Source organism: Rhincodon typus, chromosome 6 (genome assembly GCF_021869965.1).
Source record: "Rhincodon typus isolate 14 chromosome 6, sRhiTyp1.1, whole genome shotgun sequence".
Taxonomy (NCBI): Eukaryota; Metazoa; Chordata; class Chondrichthyes; order Orectolobiformes; family Rhincodontidae; genus Rhincodon; species Rhincodon typus.
The window spans coordinates 27,965,753-27,991,780 of NC_063337.1; the positions used below are offsets into that span (position 1 = coordinate 27,965,753).

Here is a 26,028-nt window from a genome sequence, read left to right on the forward strand (position 1 = left end):
GGGAGTAGATGAATAGAAAGGACACTAGACTAGACTTTAAGTATTTCTGGACCCAAGGTGGTCAGGAAGGAATGGGAAGCAAAGAAAACTGGGGGTGTGCAAGTGTTACTTAAAGAAATTAAAGGTAAAGGATATCCTGGAGGGACAGAAACTAGGCATATTCCATGGCATATAAAAAGCAGAATGGCAGAAGAGTTTCTGAAGGGTTTTCATGAGAATTTTATCCATCTAGAAAGAAGGCAACACTAGATCTAGTTCTGGGAGTATATGTGCACAGATCACTTACAGTGACAGGACAGATTAAAACAGCAATTAATAAAACACACATTATCTTCGTAGGGCCACAGAGTGCAAGGACTTGTATGCTGAAGTTGAACTAACAAGACACTTGTTAGACATCAGCTGGTGTACTGTGTACACTTCTGTATGCCATATTATGGGAAGCATGTGAATGATTGGAGGCAGCGCAGAAGTGATTTACAAGAATGGTTCCAGGGATGAGAAATTTCAGTTACGATAATAGATTGAAGAAGTTGGGACTGTTGTCCTTGGAGAGAGAAAAAATAGAGTTAAAGAGTCATACAACATGGAAACAGACCTTTCAGTCCAGGCTGACCATGTTACCAAACTAAACTAGTTCCACGTGCCTGCACTTGGAACATATCTGTCCAAACCTTTCCAACTCATGAACTTATTTAAATGTCTTTTAAATGTTGTAACTGTACCTGCATCCACCACCTTCCCTGGCAGGTCATTCCACACACAAACCAGTCTGTGTAAAAAACAATTGCCCCATACGTCCTTTTAAAATCTTTCTCCTCTCACCTTAAAAATATGCCCCCCCCCCGTATTGAATTCCCACTCTCTAAGGAAAAGACCCTTGTCATTCACTTGATCTATGCTCCTCATGATTTTATAAACCTCTGTAAGGTCACCTCCCAACCTCCTACACTCCAGTGTAAAAAGTCCCAGCCTTTTCAGTTTATTTTTATACCTCGAACCTGCCATTCCTGGAAATATCCTGGTATATCTTTTCAGAACGCTCTCTAATTTAATAATATCCTTCCTATAACAGGATGACCAGAACTCTACATAGAACTCCAGGAGAAGCCTCGTCAACATCCTGTACAAACTCAACATGAGGTCCCAAATTAGAGGAGATCTGACAGAAGTCTTCAAAATCATGAGGACTCTAAACACAATAGATATGGAAAACTGTATCCACTCATAAAGGGATAAAGAACTAGAGGGGAGAGATATTAAGTGATTTTCAACAGGAGCAAATGTGAGGTGAATAAAAAACTTCTTCACACAAGTTTGGAATAAACTGCCTGGAAGTGTGGTGAAAGCAGGTTCAACTGAGGTATTCAAGAAGATATTGGATGATTATTTAGATAGAAATAATGAGCAAGGGTTTGGGGAAAAAGGAGATTAACAGGTGGCAATGATATTCCTTTAAGAATCAGTGCAGGCATGATGGGCTGAATAGACTCCCGCTGCATTGTAATTCTTTCTGCGATTCTATTTGAAGAAAATGGAGGGAGTCAAGTTTTAATAGCAGGAAATTTTGGGCATTCTGATAAAATTGAAGGCTTTGATTAGCCATGAAAAAAGGACAAGAAACATACTAAACTAGAAATAATTGGAGGAGGGGAAATTTAGAATCATAGAATTTTACTGATAGAAGGAGACCATTCAATCCATCACATCTGTACTGGTTCCCAAAAGAGCTACCCAGCTTGTCCCATTCTCCAGCCCTATCTCCATAGCCCTCTAACTTCATCCCTTTCAAATATATATCCAGCTCTCTTTTGAAACCTCCTATGGAATCCACCTTCACCATTCTCCCAGACAGCACATTCCAAATCTTAACAACTGTCTGAATAAAATTTCATTGAGCTAAGATTACATCAGGGACACAGCAACATTTTTCAAGGTTTCTTCAATAGTTTCAAGGGCTACTTTTTTAATGTTGAGTTCTATTCTGGTTTGCTGGGGAGTATTTTTCATTCTTACCAACCTATTTAGATCGTCACATAGTAAGAATTACCTTCTGTAGTTTTTGACACATACAGGTAATTAGACTCACACAGAAACAGAATTGGAAATATTTATCAACAGTTATCACAGCTTCATTAAGTTTTACACAATATTACAATGAACATTTGATTCCTAGACACCATAGTATTTAAATTGCCTTAACAGGCATAAGTAACAAACTGTTTTTGTTTGAAAATATGACACACAATTGTACGTACAAAAAGCCATCACAGTGAACATACTTTCCACAAAGTGAGAGGTCACAGCTAAATGATTGCTTATTTGTCTTTGTCACACCTCACTGTGGTAGCACACTGGAAATGAGGCCCTGTTATTCCAGGACTCATCACAAAAGATAAAGGTTTTATAAAAATATGCAAAATTCCCCAAATTACCTGTCTTTTAGACTCAGATTGCCAGAAAGCACAGACCAGATTTTTGTGCTTAACAAGGATTACTGTTTATAACAAATAAGTATATTCTAGCAACATGTAAACAATGCTGAATCACTCATTTATAACTGTACCAGCTAAAACTCTAACCCCCTTACAAAACTTCTCCTATGCAAATATATAAACTCAAAAATGGGTGCTGAACAGAGAGAAAAACTGGGAAGGCTGATCAATGGTCCCTATCCACAGGGTTCACTGAGATAATCCTTTCGGTTTGTCAGGATTTGATGCCCCTCAATATTCCTTCTCTAGGTACTTTGCATTGCTTGCAGGAGGCACATAGCAACTAGTTCACACTTATAAAGTTTCTGAGTTATTGGATAAAAGCCACAGTTTACAGAAACCGATGAGGAGAAATAAAGTGGCTTTCTGCAAGCTTTAGGTGTTTTGTACTGCGTAAGGTAGGTCAGCACCTTCCTTTCCAGAAGTCTAATGTTTACTGATCAAACATTCACACTCACAAGTAGTTCAGCATCCTGGAAGCCAATTGCATAGCTGTTGACAGGCAGAGGCCTTTGTCATCGACAACTGGTCACCATTCTACAGTCTAATCAGCTAATTATTGCAAGGAATTCATTACCTCAGTGACTTCAAGATTTTCTGGTTGCCATTAACTGAGTATTCCTTTGTTGAAAGATTTAAAACTTTTAACTCCACTTTGCAATATTCCTTTCCCTTTGAAAGTTCTCTCCTTCCTCTGCAGTCACACTTGCCCCCATTACCCAGCCTGGGGGTGAGCCTCACTTCTTGCATTGCCTAGTATCCACATCATCTGCCACCTCACCCAACACCCACTTGTCCTGCAACCTCTGCTTTGCCAGTCTCCCTCCTCCCAACGTCTCTGAGACCTCTGGCTTCATTTTAGTTATAGTCATATACCACAGAAACAAGCTCTTTGGTCTGCCTTGTCTATGCTAACAATACAAACTATAATAATCCTATTTACCTCAACATCGTCCACAACCTACTCTATTCTGGCATTTTTAGTGCTTGTCCAGATCCTTCTTAAATATTGCAAGAGTACCTGTCTTCACCAACATCTCAGACAACATATTCAATATTTCTACCATCCTCTGAGCGGAAAAAAAAATTCCCCAGATGTTCTCTAAATCACTTAATCCTCACCTAAAACTTATGCCCTACATTCTTAGACACATCTGCCATGAGGAAAAGATTCTCAAAATCTACCCTACCTATGCCTCTCATAATTTTGAATACCTCAATCAGATGACCGTTCAGCCTCCTCTGCTCGAAGGAAAATAAACCCAGCCTATCCAGCCTCCCTCCGCCGCACCCCCCTCACCCCCACATCAAACCAACTGGTTTATAAATACCTGGCCTATTCCTGTTGCCATTCTTAAATAAAGGAACCACTTTAGCTTCAGTCATCTGGCACTTTGCCTGTGGCCAGTAAAGTACTAAATATCTTTACCACTGACCCAGCAATCGAAATTTTAGACAATTAACTCCAGCACTATCCTTATACCTTTCCATAATGACTGAGAAATGTACAGTTATGGTCACTATCCCCAAAATGCTTGCTCACTGACACTTCAACCACTTGATCAGCTTCATTCCATATGATGATGTCTAGCACTGCTCCATCTCTTGGAGGATCATCAACGCATTGACACAAAAAGCTCTCCTGGATACACATTAAAAATTTCCCCCTGCTTAATCCTTTAATACTAAGGCAATCCTAGTTAATATCACCAAAGCTGAAATCCCCTAGTATTACAATCCTATTCCTCTTACATCTCTGTGTGTTTTGCCAACATATCTGCTACTTTACCCTCTTTGACTGTTGGGAAGCCTGAAGTAAAATCCCAGCAAAGACACTGCCCCTTTTTTGTATTTCTTAGTTCTACCTGGATGTCCTCATTTGGGGATCCTTCTATAAAGTCCTCCCTCAAGACTGCAGTGATGGTTTCCTTTATCAATAATAAAATGTCTCCACCTCTCTTACATTCCCTGCCCCCATTCCTCCTGAACCTTCTAAACTTTCGAATGTTGTAGTGCCTTCCCAGCAGCCTTGCTCACCTTTTCCATGCTGCTCCAATCAAAGGCTACATCTTTTCCGTGTTTAGTGATGATATGCTCATGTACTGCTAGGTTCATAGAGAGCCTATTAGCAGCATGTTCAAGAGAGAACAAGCCTCTGGCTGGAGGAGCGGTTCCTCACTGATTCTGTAAATTCTACTTACCAGGATGACTTTTCTTATGTCCTGGGCATTTGAGACCCATGGCTTTGTGCGTAATATACTGGCACAGTGTTAGAATTCTCACTGACTTTTCATTATTTTTATTTTGTTCTTTTACCCATTCTAACTTGGAGTTGTGAATTGAGAATTGTGAGCTGAAGATAACCTTTGGATCGTCAGCAGCTGCTTGTTCTGTTTTTTGACATAAGCCGTTGCTTGTTTGTGAGGCCAGGCCTAGAGGTTAATTGCAGGTTGATTCTTGACCAAAAGGATTCCATAGATCATTTGATACCGGGGAAAGCAGTTGTTTAGCCAGATAGCAGATGTTTTACCTTTAATGAGGTCAATACCTGGGAAATGGTGCCAGCAAGTCTAGAAGAGAAGATGATGGTCAAACCAAGGGAGGGACCAGATGTTTTGAACCAGTTTTTGGTGTGTCTTTCTGGGTGAAGGAGTTTGTCTGTTAATGCCTAACGATTTTAAAGCTCTCTGCCTAACCTTGCATTACAAGCAACTGGAAGTTCAGAGAATAGAACTAAGTATCATTGAATTCCTCAGAGTGATCTGCAAAGGTAGGCCTGATTGATGCCTTCAGCAAATCAACCAAGCAACAAACAAACACATATATCTGTGCAACAAAGCATTATGAAAACCAATTAAGTTATCTAGCCACAAAATAGAATTGCTGAAAAATCTCAGCAGGTCTGGCAGTGTCTGTAGACAGAAATCAGAGTTAGCATTTCGGGTTGAGTGACCCTTGATAAGAACCCTAACTAAGTAATCTAGCCAGTTTTGTTGCTTTCTTTTATTTATCTCTTAATCGTATTTGTTTGTCATTTTTTGTGTGAATGAGGTGAAAATAAACGTTATTAGAATGAAATCCTAGACATCATTTAGATTACTTTGTTCTTTAATTTCGCTCCACTAAAGTTACTGTACTGTTAACAAACTGCCAAGTCTTACGTTTAAGCTGTAGATGCAGTGTAGAGAATTTGTCATTTGCAGAATCTGGGATTAGTTATTCAAAAAGTCTGGTTAGGAACCATCGTGTTCAATTTTAATGGTCTTTAAAAGTATGAATTTTACTGCAGCGCTAAGACAGAGATAGAAAGACTGATTTAATTCAGCTGCTTATCTCTGTGTCATAATAATGGATTGAGGATTGGTTGATGGGCAAGATGCAAAGAGTGGACGTAAATGGAGCTTTTTCAAGTTGGTAGGCAATGTAGAATAGAGCTGTACATGGTTCAGTACTGGGACCTCAGCTATTTACAATATATATTAATGAGCTGCATAAAGTGATGTATCTAAGTTTGCTGATATCACAAAGTTAGGTGGAAGGCTAAGTTGCAGGGATGACACAAAGCAGCAGCAAAGAGATACTGACAGGTTAAATGAGTTGGCAAACAAGATTATTATGTAGGGAAATATGTAGTTATTCACTTTTGTCAAAAGAATACTGAAAGAATTTTGTTAGAAGTTATGAAACTTGTTACGTGCTGTTTTTTAAAGATCTTGGTTTTCTTGAAAATGATCACAAAATTTCAACATGCAGGCAGCATCTTGCCATTTTGTTAGGTGATGGACTGTACCTGAAGTTAATGCATTACTTCTGGATCGAACATCGTCTATTCTGGCTGTAGAACCTTATCTGTGCATGTAGCCCCTTCTGCAGTTGGCACAAATATGCTGCCCAATGTTGAATTATGTTTTTCCTTCCATTTTTTTGGGGGAGTTAGCTGCTCAATGTTCCAAAGTAAAATGTCATGATCTACAGAAACAAATGATCATTGGTCATTAACAATTTGAGTTCAGAAGAAGAGAAGTCATACCAGAAGTGCAGTTTTAGCTTTGTAGAAGTCTCCAAGTGTGAGAATTTAGTTGATACAAATCACCAGGCTCAGAGTTGGAAAGGAATCTCCAAACTGTTAGAACTGGAAAGAAGTTTTAGGTATTCAGTGCTGTAAAGAACTCTTAAACTCTTTCAACAATCCCATGAGGAGAGCTAGAAAGTCATTGAGTTAGTTGCTGTTTGTGTGTCTCTGAGAAGTAGACAGAATTGCATCAGGTGAGTGTATAGAAAGTCAGTTTAGTAAGAAACATTCAAGTGAAGGTACATCACTGAGTTTGAATCTGTGTACGGGAAATTTCTGGGAAAAAGGTTGAATTTTTCTTTTTGCTCCTGATGTTAAAATCTTCCTAATTTGTCTCATATAGTTTTTTTTTTCTTTTTAGTTGTACACCTGTGTTATTTTATTAGAAATACATTGGCAGTCTCATGTGAATATTTTCAGCAACTACAAATTTAAACTTATGATCTAATAAGCCAGGTTTCATGCTTGGATCTGACCTGTTCAATATTATCATTGACTGGGATCATAACACAGTCCAAACTCCATGCTGGTGCATCAGCATAGTGATTGTAACAGGGTCAGCTAGCTGGATATCATAGAATATGAGTTCACTGACAGGGGCTGTTAGGTTGTTCCAATCAGGGAGCCCTGGCTGACATAAAAAAATTGCTTGACATTAGTACTGACACCCTGGTGCCTGACTAAACTCCTAAAAAAGGGTCAGCCTTAGAAATAATCTCACACATAAGCCTTGGCTTTCAATGAAGTAAGGGAACAACTGTCATCCTCTAAATGTGCTGGCACTCTGTGATTCCATCAAAAATCTGGTATTGATGTGTGATGCCTCCTTGTATAGCATCAGGGTGGTACTGGCTCATAAGTGGTCCAATGGAGAGGTCCAATAGCTTGTGCATCCAAGACTTTAGCCAATGCAGAATGTAAGTATGCCCAGATAGAGAAAAAAGGATTGGCAGTCATTTTTCCAGTCAGTATTTTCCATCAACATCATTTTATGGATGAAAATTTGTGATAATCACAGACCACAAACCTCTACTTGATCTGCTAAAAGAGGAAAAGGCAGTGCCACTCGTAGCTTTCAGGGACATTTAGCGGTGGGCTGTAATACTAAGCACTTACAATTATAAGTTAGAATACTGTCCAAGAGATTGAGTAACAAATGTGGATGCATCAAGGTGCCTCCCATTAGCAGATACACTACTGGTTGCGGTAGCCCAAATGGAAAAATCTGTAATGATATTAAATTTTCTAGATATGCTCCCCGTCACAGCCAGTAATATCAGACTTTGGACACAAAAAGATCCAGTGCTTTCCAAACGGAGACAACTGGGATTAATGGGGGAAATCAAAAGAACCAACACAACTAGAATTGAGATAACAAGGTGTAGAGCTGGATGAACACAGCGGGCCAAGCAGCATCAGAGGAGCAGGAAAGCTGACGTTTTGGGCCTAGACCCTTCTTCAGAAAATTTTCTGATCTTCAGATTTTCTGAAGAAGGGTCTAGGCCCGAAATGTCAGCTTTCCTGCTCCTCTGATGATGCCTGGCCTGCTGTGTTCATCCAGCTCTACACCTTGTTATCTCAGATTCTCCAGCATCTGCAGTTCCTACTATCTCTGAAACAACTAAAATTGAATCCATTTTGGCCTAGACAGACCAGCTACGGTAGAGGACAGCACATTGTTACGGGAAGCAGGAGTGCTTGTCCTGAGCAAAGGTCGCCATCAAATACTGGTTGAACTTCATCACAGCCATCTAATGGCCTGCAAAATGAAGATGTTAGTGACAAGTTATGCCTGGTGGCCACGACTGGATGCAGACATTACCCTTAGAAGACAAAGGGTGATAGTGGACAGAAAATATTCAACATGGTGCTCAGTTACGAGTGGTGTACCACAAGGATCTGTCCTGCATCCTCTTCTATTTGTGATTTTTGTAAATGATTTGGATGAAGGAGTGGAAGGGTGGATTTGCAAGTTTGTGGATGATACGAAGGTGGGTTGCGTTGTGGATAGTGCGGAGGGCTGTTCTAGGTTACAAAGGGACATTGATAGGATGCAGAGCTGGGCTGAGAAGTGGCAGATGGAGTTTAACCCTGAAAAGTGTGAGGTGATTCATTTTGGAAGGACAAACTTGAAAGCAGAATACAGGGTTAACAGAAAGATTCTTGGCAGTGTGGAGGAGCAGAGGGACCTTGGGGTTCATGTTCACAGTTCCCTGAAAGCTGCCACCCAGGTGGATAGAGTTGTTAAGAAGGCGTATGGTGTGTTAGCTTTCATTAACAGAGGGATCGAGTTCAAGAGCCGTGAAGTTATGCTCCAGCTATACGAAAGCCTGGTTCGGCCACATCTGGAGTATTGCGTCCAGTTCTGGTTGTCTCATTACAGGAAAGATGTGGAGGCGTTGGAAAAGGTGCAGAGGAGATTTACCAGGATGTCGCCTGGAATGGAGGGAAGGTCTTACGAGGAAAGGTTGAGAGAGCTAGGGGTTTTCTCCTTAGAACGACGAAGGATGACAGGTGACTTGACAGAGGTCTACAAAATGATCAGAGGTATAGATAGACAGCCAGAAACATTTTCCTAGGGTGGAGGTAGCTATTACGAGTTTTAAAGTGAGTGGAGGTAGATACAGGAGAGACATCAGAGGTAGGTTCTTTACTCAGAGAGTGGTAGGAGCATGGAATGCATTGCCGGAGAGGGTAGTGAAATCGGCCTCATTAGGGGCATTTAAGCAGCTATTAGATAGGCATATGAATGATAGTATAAGGTAGGGCTGGAGGTTAGATAGACCTTAGGATTAGGGTAAAAGTTTGGCACAACATCGTGGGCCGAAGGGCCTGTACTATGCTGTACTGTCCTATGTTTTATGTTGATAGGGTAGTGCCCAGAATCTCAACAAGGATGAAAATTACCATCAGCAACTCGCCCACATCTGTTGGAATGGATGTAAAGCTTGGACTCAGTTGTACATAATGGCATCAGGAACTCCAATGCCGGAACCAACTCCGTCAAGTGAGAAAGTAACTTTGGTAAATGGGACCAAGTTTGGTGTAAGGATCACAGAAATGGCCCTGCATGTAAGACGCATTCCCAACGCAAGGTCAGGACCAGTGAGGTATGAAGGAGGTGCGACAGGTCTGAATAAGCATTTTTCTAAGTAAAGAACCAGCCTAAGTCCATGGACTCAGCAGGAGGGAAGTAATGACTGTAATGAGGTCAGCCAGTTGGACTTCATAGATTATGAGTTCTCTGTTAATCTGGTCCAACATTGGGATGACGATAGAACAACTGCACACATTTTTTGCAATACAGAGTCTTGGAAGTATTGGTCACAGATAATGGGCCATCGTTTACTCGCAAGAAATTAGATTATTTCTTTACGTAAAATGGCAGTAGACATATAGGGATAGTCACATACCATCCATCATACTACAGCCTGGCAGAAAGAGCGGTCCAAACTTTTAAGGTGTGACACTCTGTATGAGGCACTTTTATTAGTCAAGGATGGGGTGAATTGACAGAAAAGTTGTGGATGCAGGTACAGTTACAACATTTAAAAGACATTTGGGTAAGTTCATGAATAGGAAAGGTTTGGAGGGGACTGGTTGAACCAAAGGGTCTGTTTTCACGCTTTATGACTCTGTGACTCTATGACTGTCCATGTGTAAATAAAGGGTGACTTGGTGACTGGCCTCTTTACAGTGAGAACTGAGTACTGGTTTGCAGGCTGCTGCAAGTGATCTTCAGAACGGTGGCCAGCATGGTGTCATCAGCAAACAGGACTCTTAGACATTGTCAGTTTTGGTGTTGATGCACAGTCTTGTCAATTTGGAAAGGTTTCTGCCAGCTATGGCATGTAGGTTCATAGAATCCCCACAGTGCAAAAACAAGCTTGCAGAGTTCACACCAACCCTCCAAAGAACATCCCACCGTGACCCACCCCCATATAATATCCCTGTAACCCTCCGTTCCTATGGCTAATCCACCTAGCCTGCACATCCCTAGATACTATGGGCAATTTACCATGGCCAATTCACCTAACCTGCCTATCTTTGGACTGGAGTACCCAGAGGAAACCCACACAGACACAGGGACAATGTGTAAACTCCACAGACAGTTACCCGAGGTTGGAATCGAACCCAGGTCCCTGGCACTGTGATACAGCAGTGCTAAACAATAAGCCACCATGCCACCCTAATTTGAGTTACTTAAAGCATAAAATAGCAGCATGGGGAAAACTATACCAGAGAGAGTTAATGCCAGAACACAGCCATATTTTGCTGCTTATCTTGAGAATCCTGGGAAGTGGGATGTATCTTAGGAGCAAAAATTGAACAAATTGAACCTTTCTTGTTGGACTTTAGAAGAATGAGAGTTGATCTAATTGAAATGTGTAAGATCCTAAGGAGATTTGATAAGGTAAATGCTGAATGCTCTCTCACATAGGAGTGCTTAAAAATAAAGGTCTCTCATTTAAGTTAGAGATGTGGAGGAGTTTTTTCTTCTGTTAGAAGGTTGTTAGTCTTTGAAATTCTCTTTCCTATTGAGCAACGGCAGCTGGGTCATTGAATATATTTAACGCTGAGTTAGATGTTACTATGAAGGACTCTCCTCTAACCTGAGGTGTGGTAACCCTCAGAGTAAACCCTCAGAGATTACGGCACTATGTGTGGAAGGGGGGTGTTCTTTGTTGTGCGGGGCGCCTAAACAGGAGAGATACCTCCTCAATCTGTAAATGTGTTCATGGGGCATGGTCAACACCACTGGTCTTGAATCAGTGCTAGGAGAAAAATCCCTGAATTGGTCCTAGGCTTTAATTGGCCCAAGGTGAGTATGCAAACCAATGTCACCTTTGCTGATAAAATACTAGTGTAGGCCAGTAGGCGATGGCACCACCACAGAATCTGATTTTACCACTCCCAGTCTGCTCCTGTAGGAGCCTTATAATCCCACCCAAGGTTAAAATTGAAGTAATGAGATAAATAGAAGTGTTACTAAGATGAGCTGTACTTTTTAAGTAGATAAATCACCAGGACCAGATAAGATATATCCAAGGAGGAAAGTAACGGTGATTATTATAGAACTACCAACCATAACTTTTCAGTTTTCCTTAGATACAGAGATAGTGCAAGATGAGTGGAGAATTTCAAAGTTTACATTCTTTTTCAAAAATGAATGTAAGGGTAAATACAACAATTGCAGGCTATTCAGTGTAACATTAGTAGTGGCAAAGCTTTTAGAAATGATAACCCTGGAAAAAAACATCAACAGTCATTTGGACAAGTCAGGATGAACAAAAGGGAAGTCAACACAGATCTGTGAAAGCAAAATCATGTTTAATGCATATAAATGAGTGTTTTAATGAAGAGTTTCAGATCAGCCATGATTCTACTGAATGGCCAAGCAGACTTGAGGGCTCAATGGCCTTCTCCTATTTGTATTTCTTATGGTCTTGTGGTTGAAGATACAGAGGGTTATAATGCAGGTAATGTGGTGGATGTGAGTACAAGAACTTCCAAAAGGTGGTTGCATAACTCCATAGTATTGTCATCAAAGTTAAGCCACGGAATTAGACAAATTACGAATGTACTAGTTGAATGTCAGAAAATTGAGAGTAGTTGTAAATGCTTGTTTTTTTGAAGTAGAGAAAGGTTATTAAAGATTCCTCAAGTACTGAAGCAGTGCACTTGTAGCAAGACATAGACAACATTCAGATGTAGACTAATAAGTGACATGAAACATTCACACCACATAAATGCCAGACAATGGCCATCTATGTTAAGACAGAACTTAACCCTCTCTTCTGGACATTTAATAGCACTACTAGCAATTAATCCTGTGTCAGTAACATCCAAGGGATTAACCACAGACCAGAAACTTAACTGAACCAGCCATTTAAATGTCTTGGCTAAAAGAGCTGGTCAGAGGTTGGGAATCCAGCAGCAATTAACTCACCACCACAATCACCAAAACCTGTCCACCAGTTAGAATACACACATTAGTTGATATGCTCTACTTGCATGGATTAATACAGCTCCAAAAACAGTCATGAACCTTCACACAATCCAGGACCAATTAGCCCACTTAACCGGCATTCTATCACCATCTTCAATGTTCACGCCCCCTACTATCTCCGCACGGTGACTATTGGGTACCATCTACAAGATGCATGACAACAGCACATCAAGCCTCTTTCAACAGCACCTTTCAAACTGCAACCTCTGCCATGTAGGAGGAGGGAAGGTCTCAAATAAAAACAATACCAACTGCAAGTCTTCCTCCAGCCACACAACATCTTGGTTTCAAATGATATTGCCATTCCTTCACTGTCACTGGGTCAAAAACCTGGAAGTCCCTTCCACAGTGCACTGTGGATGTACCTACACCATAACTGCAGTGGTTCAAGAAAGTGGCTATCACCATTTCCAGGGTAATTAAGAATGGCCAATTAATTCTGGCCTTAACAGAAATGCTCATATCTTATTACAGGAAAAAAAACTGTGAAGTTTCCCAGGGGTTAATACTATGACTAGTTTGCTTGTTCCTTCTCACTAACTAAGGCTCTTCAACTCCTTCTGTATTGATAAACTTTATTTACATCTGCATATGGCCAGTTCTCAAACACAGCTAATATGTCGAAAAACCTCAGTCTTCACAGAATGTTCTAGACTGGTGGCTTCTCTCTTACAATGACAGAGTCACATAATTAGTTACATCACCATAATTTACATTATCCTGACCTACATTATTCCAGTTGTTTGCTTTTACTGTACTTACTTACATAGACTTTGTGCTCTCTGATGTCCTCAAGAACATCATTTCACCACTTATACCACCTCTCCCTAAATTCCAAATTTCCCAAGGTGACTGGATACCCTGATCTGGTTCACATGAGTTTAACACGAGGGTAATGAAGTTGTACCATATCTGGAGTAGTTATATCACTCTATACATTGTCTAATATAGTATCAGCAAGGCTAACCTTCATTCTGTAAGAATCAAGATCAGCTTCACTTCTTGTCTACAGAAAAATTAATGTCTTCTTGTTCCTCCTGAATATCCCTTCAGGCGTTCTGACAATATAAGATCATCGTTGATCTGCTTCTTTGATGATTGTGGCTTCTGACTTCCAGTTACTTAACCAGACTTTCAGCCAGAGCTTTGAGGTTGACAGTTGTTTTGTACACCATCTCTACTTCTTGCTGCAGCATTTCGCTAGTTGTTTTAGCTTCTCAAGATGATAAGAATGTATGTTTGGCATAAAGTTGTGTTCTAAAGTTGATTATCAGCTTTTAGTCTTCCATTAATAATTTCACTGTCACTTATTTCCAACGGTTGTGTTGTAACTGAGTAGAGTTAATTCCTCATTTGGATTTTTATGCACTGGTGACTTCACAGTCCTGACGTCTCTTTCTGCCCTTCCATTTGACTGGGGATAGAGTGGATAACTTGTCATCTGCTTGAAGTCTGCTTTCAAAGTGAGTTTCCTGAAAACCTTGTTCACAAGTTGGCCCAAATACTAATTCTCCCAAGAAACTGTGCATCACAAAGATTTTTTTCATTGCTCTGATCACTGCTGTGTTTAAATTAGGTTTTGCTACTTCAGTCTATCTTGAATAATAGACGTCTAGAAGTAAATACATCTTCCCTCTAAAATTGAGCAAATCTATTGCTGGCATTTCCCTTGGCATTTTGGAAACCTGGATGAAACAATCGGTTTTAGAAGCACTTTGCCATGTGTTGCACATATTTTCAGAATGAGATGTAATCCCATTTTTATTTCAAAATGCCTGGCCATAATGATTGTTGTACTCTTACTCTGCACTTTGTGATTAATCAAAAACCCTATGGAATCTCTGTATGATTTGTCTTTATATAAATGTTAGAGATAAACAATTTATGGTCATATATTTTCCACTATTATGTGTTATTTCAGCCTGTTTCAGCATTTGGTCTGCTGGACCATATTCCAAACACCCTTGTAAACAGATTCATCCAACCTTTGTATATTCCTTGTCAGATGTTTGAGGTGGGCAAAATTTGACTGAGTTTTCCCTCAATTATCATAGAGCCAAAGAATTAGCTGGATTTTCTATTTTTCTTTCAGATTTCCAACATGTGAAATATTTTGCTTTTTGTGCTAACCAAAGTTCTTAATTGCCATACATTATTGTGCAGGCACAGTTTGATCAATTTGTTCTTTCTTATATGTGTAATGCCTGAAGATAGTGTTTCACTTATGAATATGAATCACTTTAAATTAATTCTGTGTTATAAGCTTTTGTCAAAATTAGATTTTGATTAGGCAAAGGAAAGGTATAAATGTTCCATTAAACTGACAGACAGCCACTGCAGACCTACAATTTGAAATAAATTTAGCATATAATTTAATGCTGTGCAAATAAACTATCTGCAGTTATCCAGGAAAGGAGATATGACATCAACAGTCACTCAGAAAATTTGTTTTGACTTTTGATTTAAAAGAGCAATACACACAATGGATAAAATGTTCCTTCACTCTTTTAAATAATTTAAACTAATTCAATATTTGCTCCAGAAATGTCAACCTTTTGTGAGCTGACAGACACGAATAAGTGTCAAAATATTGTGGCTGCTTTTGTCTACTATTGCATATAAAGAATTTCAAGCAATTCATCAAAGCCAAAAGTATGTGAACTAATAAAAAAAACTTGGCTGCAATACCTTTGAAATGCTTGGATTATTTCTAGCCATTAATTGCAATATGTTCATCTGACTTGTTTAAGATCTGATCGTTCAATGGGCTGTTCAGAGTTTGATAAAGGGATTTCATCAAAATCATACAAGTATTATGTATGAAACAGACTACCATTCAGATTATTTTCAACTAATTTTGTACTAGCTTTAAATTATTAAGATTAACACTTTTCTACATCTGGTGAAATAACTGATGTATTTAGTTTGCAACTTGTATGACTTTTAACTTGAGGTAAAAAGCATCTAAGACAACCCCTTACCTCAAATTCTGCATGCTTATGTACATCTTCTGCCCTCTGTCGATTCAGAATGAACTCCGCCTCATTAGCCACTCTAACTATGTGGTCCTTCATTGCATGGCATAACAACCTTTAAAAGAGAGAGAATATCATAAGGCTCCCTTTAATCTCGTATGCTTGACAATGCTACTTTGTTTGGAGAATAGACATATATTCTGCAGACAACTGCCTAAAGCTTAACTGCGTCTATATAGTACATACATTCACAAAACTCAGGAGATTGTTCAGTATAATACAAATAAAACCTCTCTTTGTTACAGAAATTATGACTATTGACAGATATATGGGGGGTGGGGTGGGGGTGGGGATGGTGGCTTACTGCCAATAGCAATCTGGAGACCCAGACTAACGATTTCAGGACATGGATTCAAATATCACCATGCATTTGATAGAACTTGAATTTAATTAATGAAAATAAAAATCTAGACTATAAAGCTAGTCTCAGTAATATGACCATGAAACTGCCGTCAAGTTTATTAATGCTCTTTAGAGGGGGCAATCTGCCAACCCTTACCCAGTCTGGGCTCTATGTGTCTCCAGACCACTACAATGTGGTTGACTCTCAGTCTTACTCAGAAAAGACATAGCAAGCCACTTAGCCACCAATCTGCCCTTGGATGTGATGAATAAAAAAGAAAGCAAAACAGATGAATTATGCTATTATAATTTTGAATTATTCTTTAAAGTGTTGAATTAAACAACTGTTTAATTGGCTACCATTAAATAGAAGGCACATTTTTCACGATTAACAACATCCATTGGTGGAAACAAGCACTTTATGATAAAATAAACACTAAGAAGACCAGTACAAAAAAAATGCCCCTTTTAGTTACATAGGGAGATAATTTATGTGACGCTACTTTCAATAGGATCAAGAATGAACAGTTGAAAAGTACTGGACAACATTAATGACACTTAAAATTATCAAATGGCATATGCTAGAAAACTGAATTTCAGTCCCCTAACTGTAATTATATTTTTAAAAAAATTCATTTATCCAATATGCATATTTATCATTAATTTCAGCAACCATCTCATTCTTATTTTATTCTGTTACTGTGTAGAGATAATATGTAATTTTACACACCATTAAATATACATTGTTATAATTATGAAGGTGCTTTTTTTATTTCTGTAATGATTCTGATCTTAATTTCTAGTCAACCCTCAAAGCACTTAAACCACTGCACATTCATCAACTGTTTATGCCCTGTTAATTGTAGACAACTGCATAATTAAATTCTTAATCTATGATTAATCTACAACGAATAACTATCATTTAGATGCTTTCTTGGTGATTAGAATGATTACCTTTCTTCTCCAGTCTATCTGAAAATTCTTTGTTGCAATTACCATGCTGAAAATATGCATACAGTGTAAGATTATTTAAGCGAATTAATTAAAAACAGAATTTTTGTCATATTCAATCTAAAAAGGTCATATTGACCAGTTGATTTATCAATCATGTCATAGTAAATTTTTAAATAATGAAAGAGGCTACATATTTTTCATTTTTTCTGAACATACACTGAAATGGAGTTGGACTGCTATCACTGAAATACCATAAATGTTTTGTGCAACTTGGAAATTGAATACTGCATACTAAGCTTTACAATACAATGTTGTTTTCTCAAAGCATGAAGAGAGAATTTGAGACTAAACGGCAGCAAAATTCTTTTAAGTTAAGGTCATTCTGCCTGGCAACAGCCCTTTGATTGGTTGAAATGCTGAGTTTTAAAAAAAACCATAAGTGGTAACAGCAGCAGACTGACAACATCCAAAATCTGCAAACAGAAAGCAGACCTCTTTCTGTCCGTGTGGGGAAAAAACACAGAAAATCCAGAAAGATTAAGAGGAAGAATTCATACTAGAAAAGACCTAAGTTGGCCTGATCAACCATTAAAACGAAGGTTGACTGTCACCCTGGAGGCTGCACCATTTCATCATCACAAAAATCAAAAGAACTGAGAGAGAAATAACTTTCTACTTTGTGGTCTGAACTTTAGATCTTTGGAATTTTTGTTTGCCTTGATACTATATAGTTATTACTTACAGTATGTATCACCAATAGTTAAATTGTTTGCCTTTTGTCTGTCTGAATCTTGAGTGACTGGGTGAGGGTTTTGGGGTTACAGTTTAATTAGCACAACTTAGAAATCCCTTCTTTCTCCTGAGATAACAAAGTGTAGAGCTGGATGAACAGTCCAGACCTGAAACATCAGCTTTCCTACTCCTCTGATGCTGCTTGGCCTGCTGTGTTCATCCAGCTCTACACCTTGTTATCTCAGATTCTCCAGCATTGGCAGTTCCTACTATCTCCTTCTTTCTCCTGCTCTTTTTAAAATTAAATGTGTTACAATAATAGAGATATTTTTCAGATACTGAAGAAAACATAGTGTGAATTGCTTTTGTCTCAAACAGCAGTCAATTAAGCAAATTGGAGGTAGCAAGAACTGCAGATGCTGGAGTCAGGGTCAATACAGTGTGGAGCTGGAGGAACACACCAGGTCAGGCAGCATCAGGGGAGCAGGGAAATCGACGTTTTGGGTTTAGACCCTTCATCAGAACTCGTTTGTCATCTAGACGTGTACAGAATTAAACAAATTGGTCATTTTGGCAGTCTCATTGAGATTTTATACATTTTGAAATAGCCTGTGGTACCGTAGAGCACAACTATTAGTGCACTCTTCCCAGTGAGGACGAGAGGACGGTTGTGGATCTTTGTCTCACTACTGTGTAACTTTGATAAAAGCTGATTATTCACATATTTATGAACTTTACTGAACAAATTTTAATTTAATGGATATTCTTATTGCTCAATGAAACTTCCCACCACTGTTTTGGATGCATATTTTAAAAGACAATTAAATTATCTCCATTCAAGCTTTATGGTTTTTAACCCAGAATTTGTCATCTCATTTAGAATTAGAAGAAATATTTGAACATGGATTTTAAAGTGAATGAAGAATAAACCTCTCTGCTTATAGGTCACATGGAGTCTACAGCAATAATTATTAATTTGAAATCTGAGAGTTTGTTAGTTAAAATTATTAGCCGCTGACTGCAGTAGCTCGGACAGTAGCTTGCTCAAGTGATTCTGCACTAATATGCTGTTACCTATTGTAAAATACACAACACATATTCCCTAACAGATGGGATAGCAGATGCATTTACAGCCTAAGCTCCCTTTATCTTTCATTTGAAACATCCCTGCTGTTTCAGCAGTTGTCCACAAATGAAATGAACAAATTAATGATGACACATTTTTCAGTATTTTATGGAAAAGAGTAACTTTTTTTAAAAAATGCTGGGTGTTAGGCAGTGAGTTCCAGGACATAGCCCCAGCAACAGTGCGGGAACACTGATAGACTTCCAAGTTAAGAGAGTGGTTTGGAGGAGGAGTTACTGCTGCAACTGCTGCACTTGGCATTCTAGGTGGCAAAGGTCAAGCGTTTGGAAGATGCCGTCAACAGAGTCCCAGTAAGTTAATGTAGTCAATCAAGTAGATGGTACACACTGCTACCACCATGTGTCACTGCTGAGGGGGATGAATTTTTAAGGTGGAGGTGTTCAAATGAAACAAGATGCTTTGCCCTGGATGGTGTGGAGTTTTATGAATGTTGTTGAAACTGCTCCCATTCAGTCAAGTGGACATAGTCTACACTTTTCTGATTTTTGATTCGTATGAGGTAACCAGACATTGGGGAGACTGAAGACGAGTTACTTGCTGAAGAATTCCTGGGGTCTGACCTGCACTTGTAGACACAGTATTTATATGGGGATAGGTGGGAGGAAGAACAGGTTAGAGAGGCGGGGACGAGCTGGGCTGGTTTTGGGATGCGGTAGGGGGAGGGGAGATTTTGAAGCTTGTGAAATCCACATTGATACCATTGGGCTGCAGGGTTCCCAAGCGGAATATGAGTTGCTGTTCCTGCAACCTTCGGGTGGCATCGTTGTGGCACTGCAGGAGGCCCAGGATGGACATGTCGTCTGAGGAATGGGAGGGGGAGTTGAAATGGTTCGCAACTGGGAGGTGCAGTTGTTTATTCCTCCCACCTCAAGCCGCACCCCCATCTCCTACCTACAAACCTCATTCCGCCCCCTTGACCTGTCCGTCCTCCCTGGACTGACCTATCCCCTCCCTAACTCCCCACCTACACTCACCTTTACTGGCTCCATCCCCGCCTCTTCGACCTGTCTGTTTCCTCTCCACCTATCCTCTCCTCCATCCATCTTCTATCTGCCTCCCCCTCTCTCCCTATTTATTTCAGAACTCCCTTCCCCTCCCCCATTTCTGATGAAGGGTCTAGGCCCGAAACGTCAGCCTGTCTGCTCCTATGATGCTGCTTGGCCTGCTGTGTTCATCCAGCTCTGCACCTTGTTGTCTCGGATTCTCCAGCATCTGCAGTTCCTACTATCTCTGATTCAATTTATATGGCTTGTTCAGTTCAGTTTCTGGTCAATACTAGGATGTTAATAATCATGGACTCAGCATGGTAATGTTATTAAGCATCAAGGGGGACTGGCTAGATTCTCCTTTGTTGGAGACAGTCGTTGCTTGGCTTGTGTGACACAAATGTTACTTGCCATTTGTCAGCCCAAACCTGGATGGTCTAGGTCTTTCTGCATCTGAACTTGCTTCAGTATCTGAGGAGTCGAACACTGTGCAATGTTCAGCACTAATCATCAGTAAACATCCCTAGTTCTGTCATGTGATGGAGGGAAGGCAATTGATGAAACAATTGAAGATGGTTTGGCCTACAACACTACCCTAAGGAACTCCTGCAATGACATCCTGGAACAGAGATGATTGACCTCCAACAACTACAATCATCTTCCTTTGTGTCCCATATGACTCCAACCAGAAAACAGTTTTCCCTTGATTAACAACAACTCCAGTTTTACTAAGGTACCTTAATGCTGCACTCAACTGAATGCTTCCTCAATATAAAGACCAGTCACTCATACCTCACCTCTGCAATTCAGCTCTTTCATCAACTGCAATGAAGTCAGGACAGAGTGGCCCCAGTGAAACCCAAATTCAGCATCAGTCAGCAGTTGGCTTTTCGTGAGTGGCACTCGACAGCGCAGTAAACGACCTCTTCCATCATCTTGCTGATGATGAAGAGTATGCTGACAGGGTGATATTTGGGTCGCTTGGATTTGTGATGGCAGGACATACCTGGGCAATTTTCTACAATGTCAGATAGATGCTAATGTTGCAACTATCCCGAAACTGCTTGGCTATTGATGCCATTTCAATATAGTTGCTAAAAAAAACTAATAAAGTTAAGATTATTTTAAATTCACAACGGTGAACTATTCTGTTAATGCCAAGGCTGGAGGTGTGCACTGCCGCTATCGTCCTAGTAATTCACAGGTCACAAAATAAAAGAAAAATACCAGTTACCAAGCTGGTCTATTAAATACTTTGTCTACACAAGGTTTTAAATTTAAAAAAGAGCAAGTATCTCTTATAAGCATAATTATTAAAAAGAATGATAAAAATCAAAATATTAAAAGAAGATGCAATAACATATAGAGTCCATATGGAAGTATAAATGTTTATCCCTTCAAATAACCTAAAACTTACATAACCACAAATACTCTGTTTTTAGGAAATGAAGAAATAAAAATGGATTTCTCTCTTTAGAGGGTCACATTGTAGAAGAATCACTTTCCAGCCAGTATAGTTATTTTTGAAGTTTTGAAGTAAATTTTCTTAATTCTGTTGTTCTAATGTTCTGGCATGTGTGGTAAAGTCACTGATCATACAAGCTGTCTCTCAAGATATGAAATAAAAAGCTTGCTCAGGAATACAATAATGAAAAAGTCCTTCAATCACTCTCCCAGAAGAACAAATAGGTGCTGCACTCTTTTAAGAGACCCTCTTGATTTAAACAACAGACTGTTTTTTGATTCTTTATTCGATAAGAGCTTTTGTTCAGCAATAGGAGAGGTCAGCAGTAAACCCTTGCTCACAGTATTCTTGTTCCAAAATAATTCCAGATACCAAAGTACTGTCCATTCAAACACTGTTCAAACAGTTTCAGCAAGGGTGTATGGCAACATAAGAACAGAAGAAATGGAAGCCCCATTAAGCCATTCGGCCCCTCAAGCCTGTCCAAACATTTAATAAGATCATAGCTAATTTGCCTTAGGCTTCAATTATTCTTAAGTGCCAGCTCCTCATAGCCCTTATTGCCTCAATATTTCTAAAATCTAGCTGCCACCTCTTTAAATAGTTTTAATGATCTAGCCTCCATACCTCTCAAGGGTAGAGATGTCCTGACATTCCCACTGAAACAAGAAACTTCTTAACATTTCAGTTTTAAATCAGTGTCCCCTTATTCTGTAGTTTGAGACTTTCCTACTAGTGGAAACATCTTCTCAACATCTACACTGTCAAGACCCTCTAATCTTTCATTTACATTTCAATAAACACACCATTCATTCTTCTAAATTCTAATGAATGAAGGCCAAATCTGTTAAACCATTCTAGATTAGTAAACCCCTTTCTCCCAGATCAGTTTAGTCAATCTGTTTTGAACTACCTCCAATGTTTGCATATCTTTTCTTGTGAACAGGGACCTTCAGTACTCCATGTGCAGCTCACCAACACCTTGTGCAGTTGTAATAAGACTTGTCTTAGCAATAAAAACCAAAATTCCACTTGCTTTCTTAATTTTCCGCTGCATCTGTATGCTAACGTTTTACGTTTTATGCACAAAAACACCCAATCCCAAACACCTGTAGTGTTACACTTTTTGGGAGTCTCTCTCCACTTAAAGACACTGCTTTTTTAATTCTTCCTACCAAACTGCATGATCTCACACTTTCCTACATTAAATTCCATCTGCCAAGTGTTTGCCTACTTGCTCAACCTATCCATGTTTCTTGCAGATTCCTTATGTCCTCATCACATCAAGACTTCCCACCTGTTTTGATACAAACTTTGATACATAATATTGTCCTTTCCTCCAAGTCACTAATATAGATAAGAAATAATTGAGGCCCCAGTGGCACCCCACTAATGAAATCTACCCAACGTGGGGAAAAAAACATTTAATTCCTACATTGTATTTTGTGTGGTAACCAATCCTCACTCCATGTTAATACAATGAGCTAAAAACAATGAGCTACCATTGTGTGCAATATCCTTTTAGGTGTCAACTTATTGAAAATTCAAAATACACTGCATCCATTGGTTCTCTGTTATCAACTCTCCTTCTTATTATCCTCAAAGAACTCTAACAAATTTGCCAAACGTGGTAAGAAAAATCAAGCAATTATCACGAGTTATGTGGTTTCTAGGAAGCCATGTTAAACAGAATCTCTAATGCCAACAGTGACTTTTTCATGGTCTCCTTTTGATGAAATGATTCAAATATTTCCACAAAATTTGAAACAAATCAAATTTTGAAAGATTGTGGAAAAATTGTCTTTTTTTTGGCAGATGTGAAGAAAACAAAGGAAGACTTCCCTTGATAATATCTGGTGCTTCTAGTGCTCCACATCACAGCAAAACGGAGATTTTAAACTTGGTTACCTTCCTTCATTGATAAGTTCAATAAATGCCAGTCCTGCATTCTTCTGAATGGAATTCTGCCATTCCTGGAAAAACAGACCAAAATAATATGTTACTTCATAAAACTACTTAAAATGTTAATATCAAATGTATACAGCACATAATCCTAAAGACAAGCCATAGCTAAAATATTTCTGAATTTCCATATCTAAATTAATTAGACGTTTCTAAAATAAATTTCTACTAACTACTATTGACATACTCATTAAAAATCCTTTTAAACTCACAATTGCTTAAAATTGAAATCAATTCCAAATTACTGCCTCAACTGAAGTTGTGTCTTATTGTTTTCTTAAATGTTATTGACAAGTATTCATACTTTTAGGTTTAAGAAATCCATGCATTGTTGAAGAGGTTGACTGAAGAAAGTCTGCAGGAAGAATTGTTTTAAGGTAAGAAAACGATATAAAGCATTTAATCCACTTGTTTTCTTCCAGAAAACAGCACCCTTATCAATTGCAAAAACAACTTGCACATGCAAAGCACCTTTTGTACCGGAACAAATCATTCCAGAAGGGTTTAACACATGCCTAAATAAAGTAATACATTTTAACAGCCAAGGAATGAAAGATTAGATAGGAAACTTGGGCAATAAATAGATCACAGTAGGATTTTAGTAAGGATAGAGATGTGGGCAGGTAGAATGGTATTGAAAAAGATTTCCAGTGTGGCATAGTTGGGTAAAGTCACAGCTGTTAGTTGTAGGTTGCATGTTAAAGAGAAATTCAAAGGAGGTCAGATTGGAAACAATAGACATTTCAGAGAGGTGTGTTAGCAGTATAGGAAGTCACAGACCAAGACAGCGGAGAAATTTAAGCACAAGCAAGAGAATATCAAATTGGAAACAACGAAGTACCAGGCGCACAGCATAGTGATAGGCAAATGGTATTTTGTGTTAGAAAGGAATCATTGAAAATGGAAGTGGCAAATACATTGATGAGAATTTTAGTAACAAATGAGCTGGGTTAAGTGCACAGTTAGCCAATTTTATGGAGCACAGATGGAAGCCACTCAACTTATCACTCCTGCAGTGGCTAAGAAAAGAGCTTTCCAACCGAGTTCTACTCACCTACTCTTGGTTGCAGCCCTGAATTCTATGGCACTTCAAATGCATATCTAAGTATTTTCAAATGTGATAAGGATTTCTACTTCTACCATCCTTTCAGGAAGTTCATTCTAGACCTTCATTACTCTCTTGTTGAGAATAAATTACTCTTTCCTCCTCTCTAATCCTTCTGTTAATTACTTTAAATCTATACCCCCTAGATTTTAGCCTGTCTGCGAAGGGAAATAGATTCTTCATATCCACTTTATTTTGGTCACACATAATTTTATACATCTCAAATAAATCTCACATCAGCTTCAGCTGTTCCAAAGGAAACAACCCCAGTTTAGCCAATTCAATCCTTTCTCATCGCTAAAATTCTTCATTTTGAGGAATGTCCTCAGTACTCTCGTTAGTGTGATCATATTATTTGTGTAATGAGGTGACTATAACTGCATGCTGTACTCCAGCTATGCCAACAAGTATGTTATACAATACTATTATAATGTCCCTCTTATTTGCCATGTTTCAACTAGTAAAGTATCCAAAATTATTTCCAAAGTAGCTATCTATGTGTCCTGCTGCTTTCAGTGGATATGCCCTCTCACCCCTCAGTTCCTCCACACTTTACAGTATTTTACTATTTACTGTGTATTGCTTTAAGTTGTTTTCCCTCTCTAAATGCATTATTTCATATTTCTCCTCACTGAATTCTCTTCTGCCAACCTTAATAGTTTTTTGATACCTTTCTAAAATCCACTGTGTTCTTCCTCACCATTAATCTCACAAACATAATGTAAATTGCTAACTTATTAACCATGCATCTAGATTTTGAGTGTAAATGTACCCTATGAGAAAGTAAGAGGCATGGAACTAAGCCCTGCATAACCTCAACAGAAACAGCATCCAGTCACTACAAAAGATTCTGTCAACCAGTAGCTTTTCTTCCTCCCATGTAATCAATATTGGATATAACTTATAATTCCCCACGGAATCTTAATTTTCTGACTAGTCTGTAGGTCAGCACATTGTCAAAAGCGATGCTAAAATTCATGCAAACTACATCCAAACATGCTACCATCATCAACCCACATTACCTTCTCGAAAAATTCAACCATCAGTCTGACATCTTTTACAAGTCCACCTTAACTGTCCTTCCCCACCTTTTTAAAATGTATAATTAATACTGTCATTCAGAAATATTGCCTTTAATTTGTCTATCGTTGGGGGTTGATGGCTGGACCTGTAATTACGTGGTCTATTCCTTCCTCTCTTTTTAATAGGTACAATGTTAATATTTCACCACAGGAGACCATTCAGCCCATCAAATTCACGCTCACTTTCTGCAAGAATTACTTACTTACAGTCATACAGCATGGAAACAGGCTCTTCAGTCCAACTCATTCATGCTAACCAGGTTTCCTAAACTCAGCTAATGCCATGTACCTGCATTTGACACATATCCCTCAAAACCTTTCGTATCCATGCAAATGTCTTAGTCCCATGCTCCCTTGTACTTCCCAGTATCCCTACAAATTTCATCTCTTCCATTGCTTACCCAATTCCCTTTGACAGTCAAGAATAAATTCAACTGGCAAATCCTCAGTTGAAAAGAAAGGAAGGAAAATGAAAAGCACCACTATCAAAGCTATCTTCATCAGAACAGATATGACAGAGCTGGAGGAACTAGAAGAATGGAATGGAATGGAACAGAACAGAATGGAATGGAACAGAACGGAATTTAGTCCTTTCAGGAAGCAGGGTGTGAGAAAGAATAGTGAATCGTGCAATTAGGTGA

The 26,028-nt window shown here is 38.9% G+C and overlaps 1 protein-coding gene across 1 annotated transcript in view; it reads right to left on the reverse strand.

Moving 5' to 3' along the window:
* The window catches only part of nbeaa (neurobeachin a), an 831,637-nt gene that overhangs the window by 408,826 nt on the left and 396,783 nt on the right, over positions 1-26,028 (reverse strand). Inside the window, exons 35-36 of the mRNA XM_048597909.1 lie at positions 23,147-23,211; positions 15,559-15,667 (exon numbers count right to left, since the gene is read on the reverse strand). Coding sequence (XP_048453866.1) covers positions 15,559-15,667; positions 23,147-23,211 — 174 coding nt within the window. The remainder of the gene's footprint in view (positions 1-15,558; positions 15,668-23,146; positions 23,212-26,028) is intronic.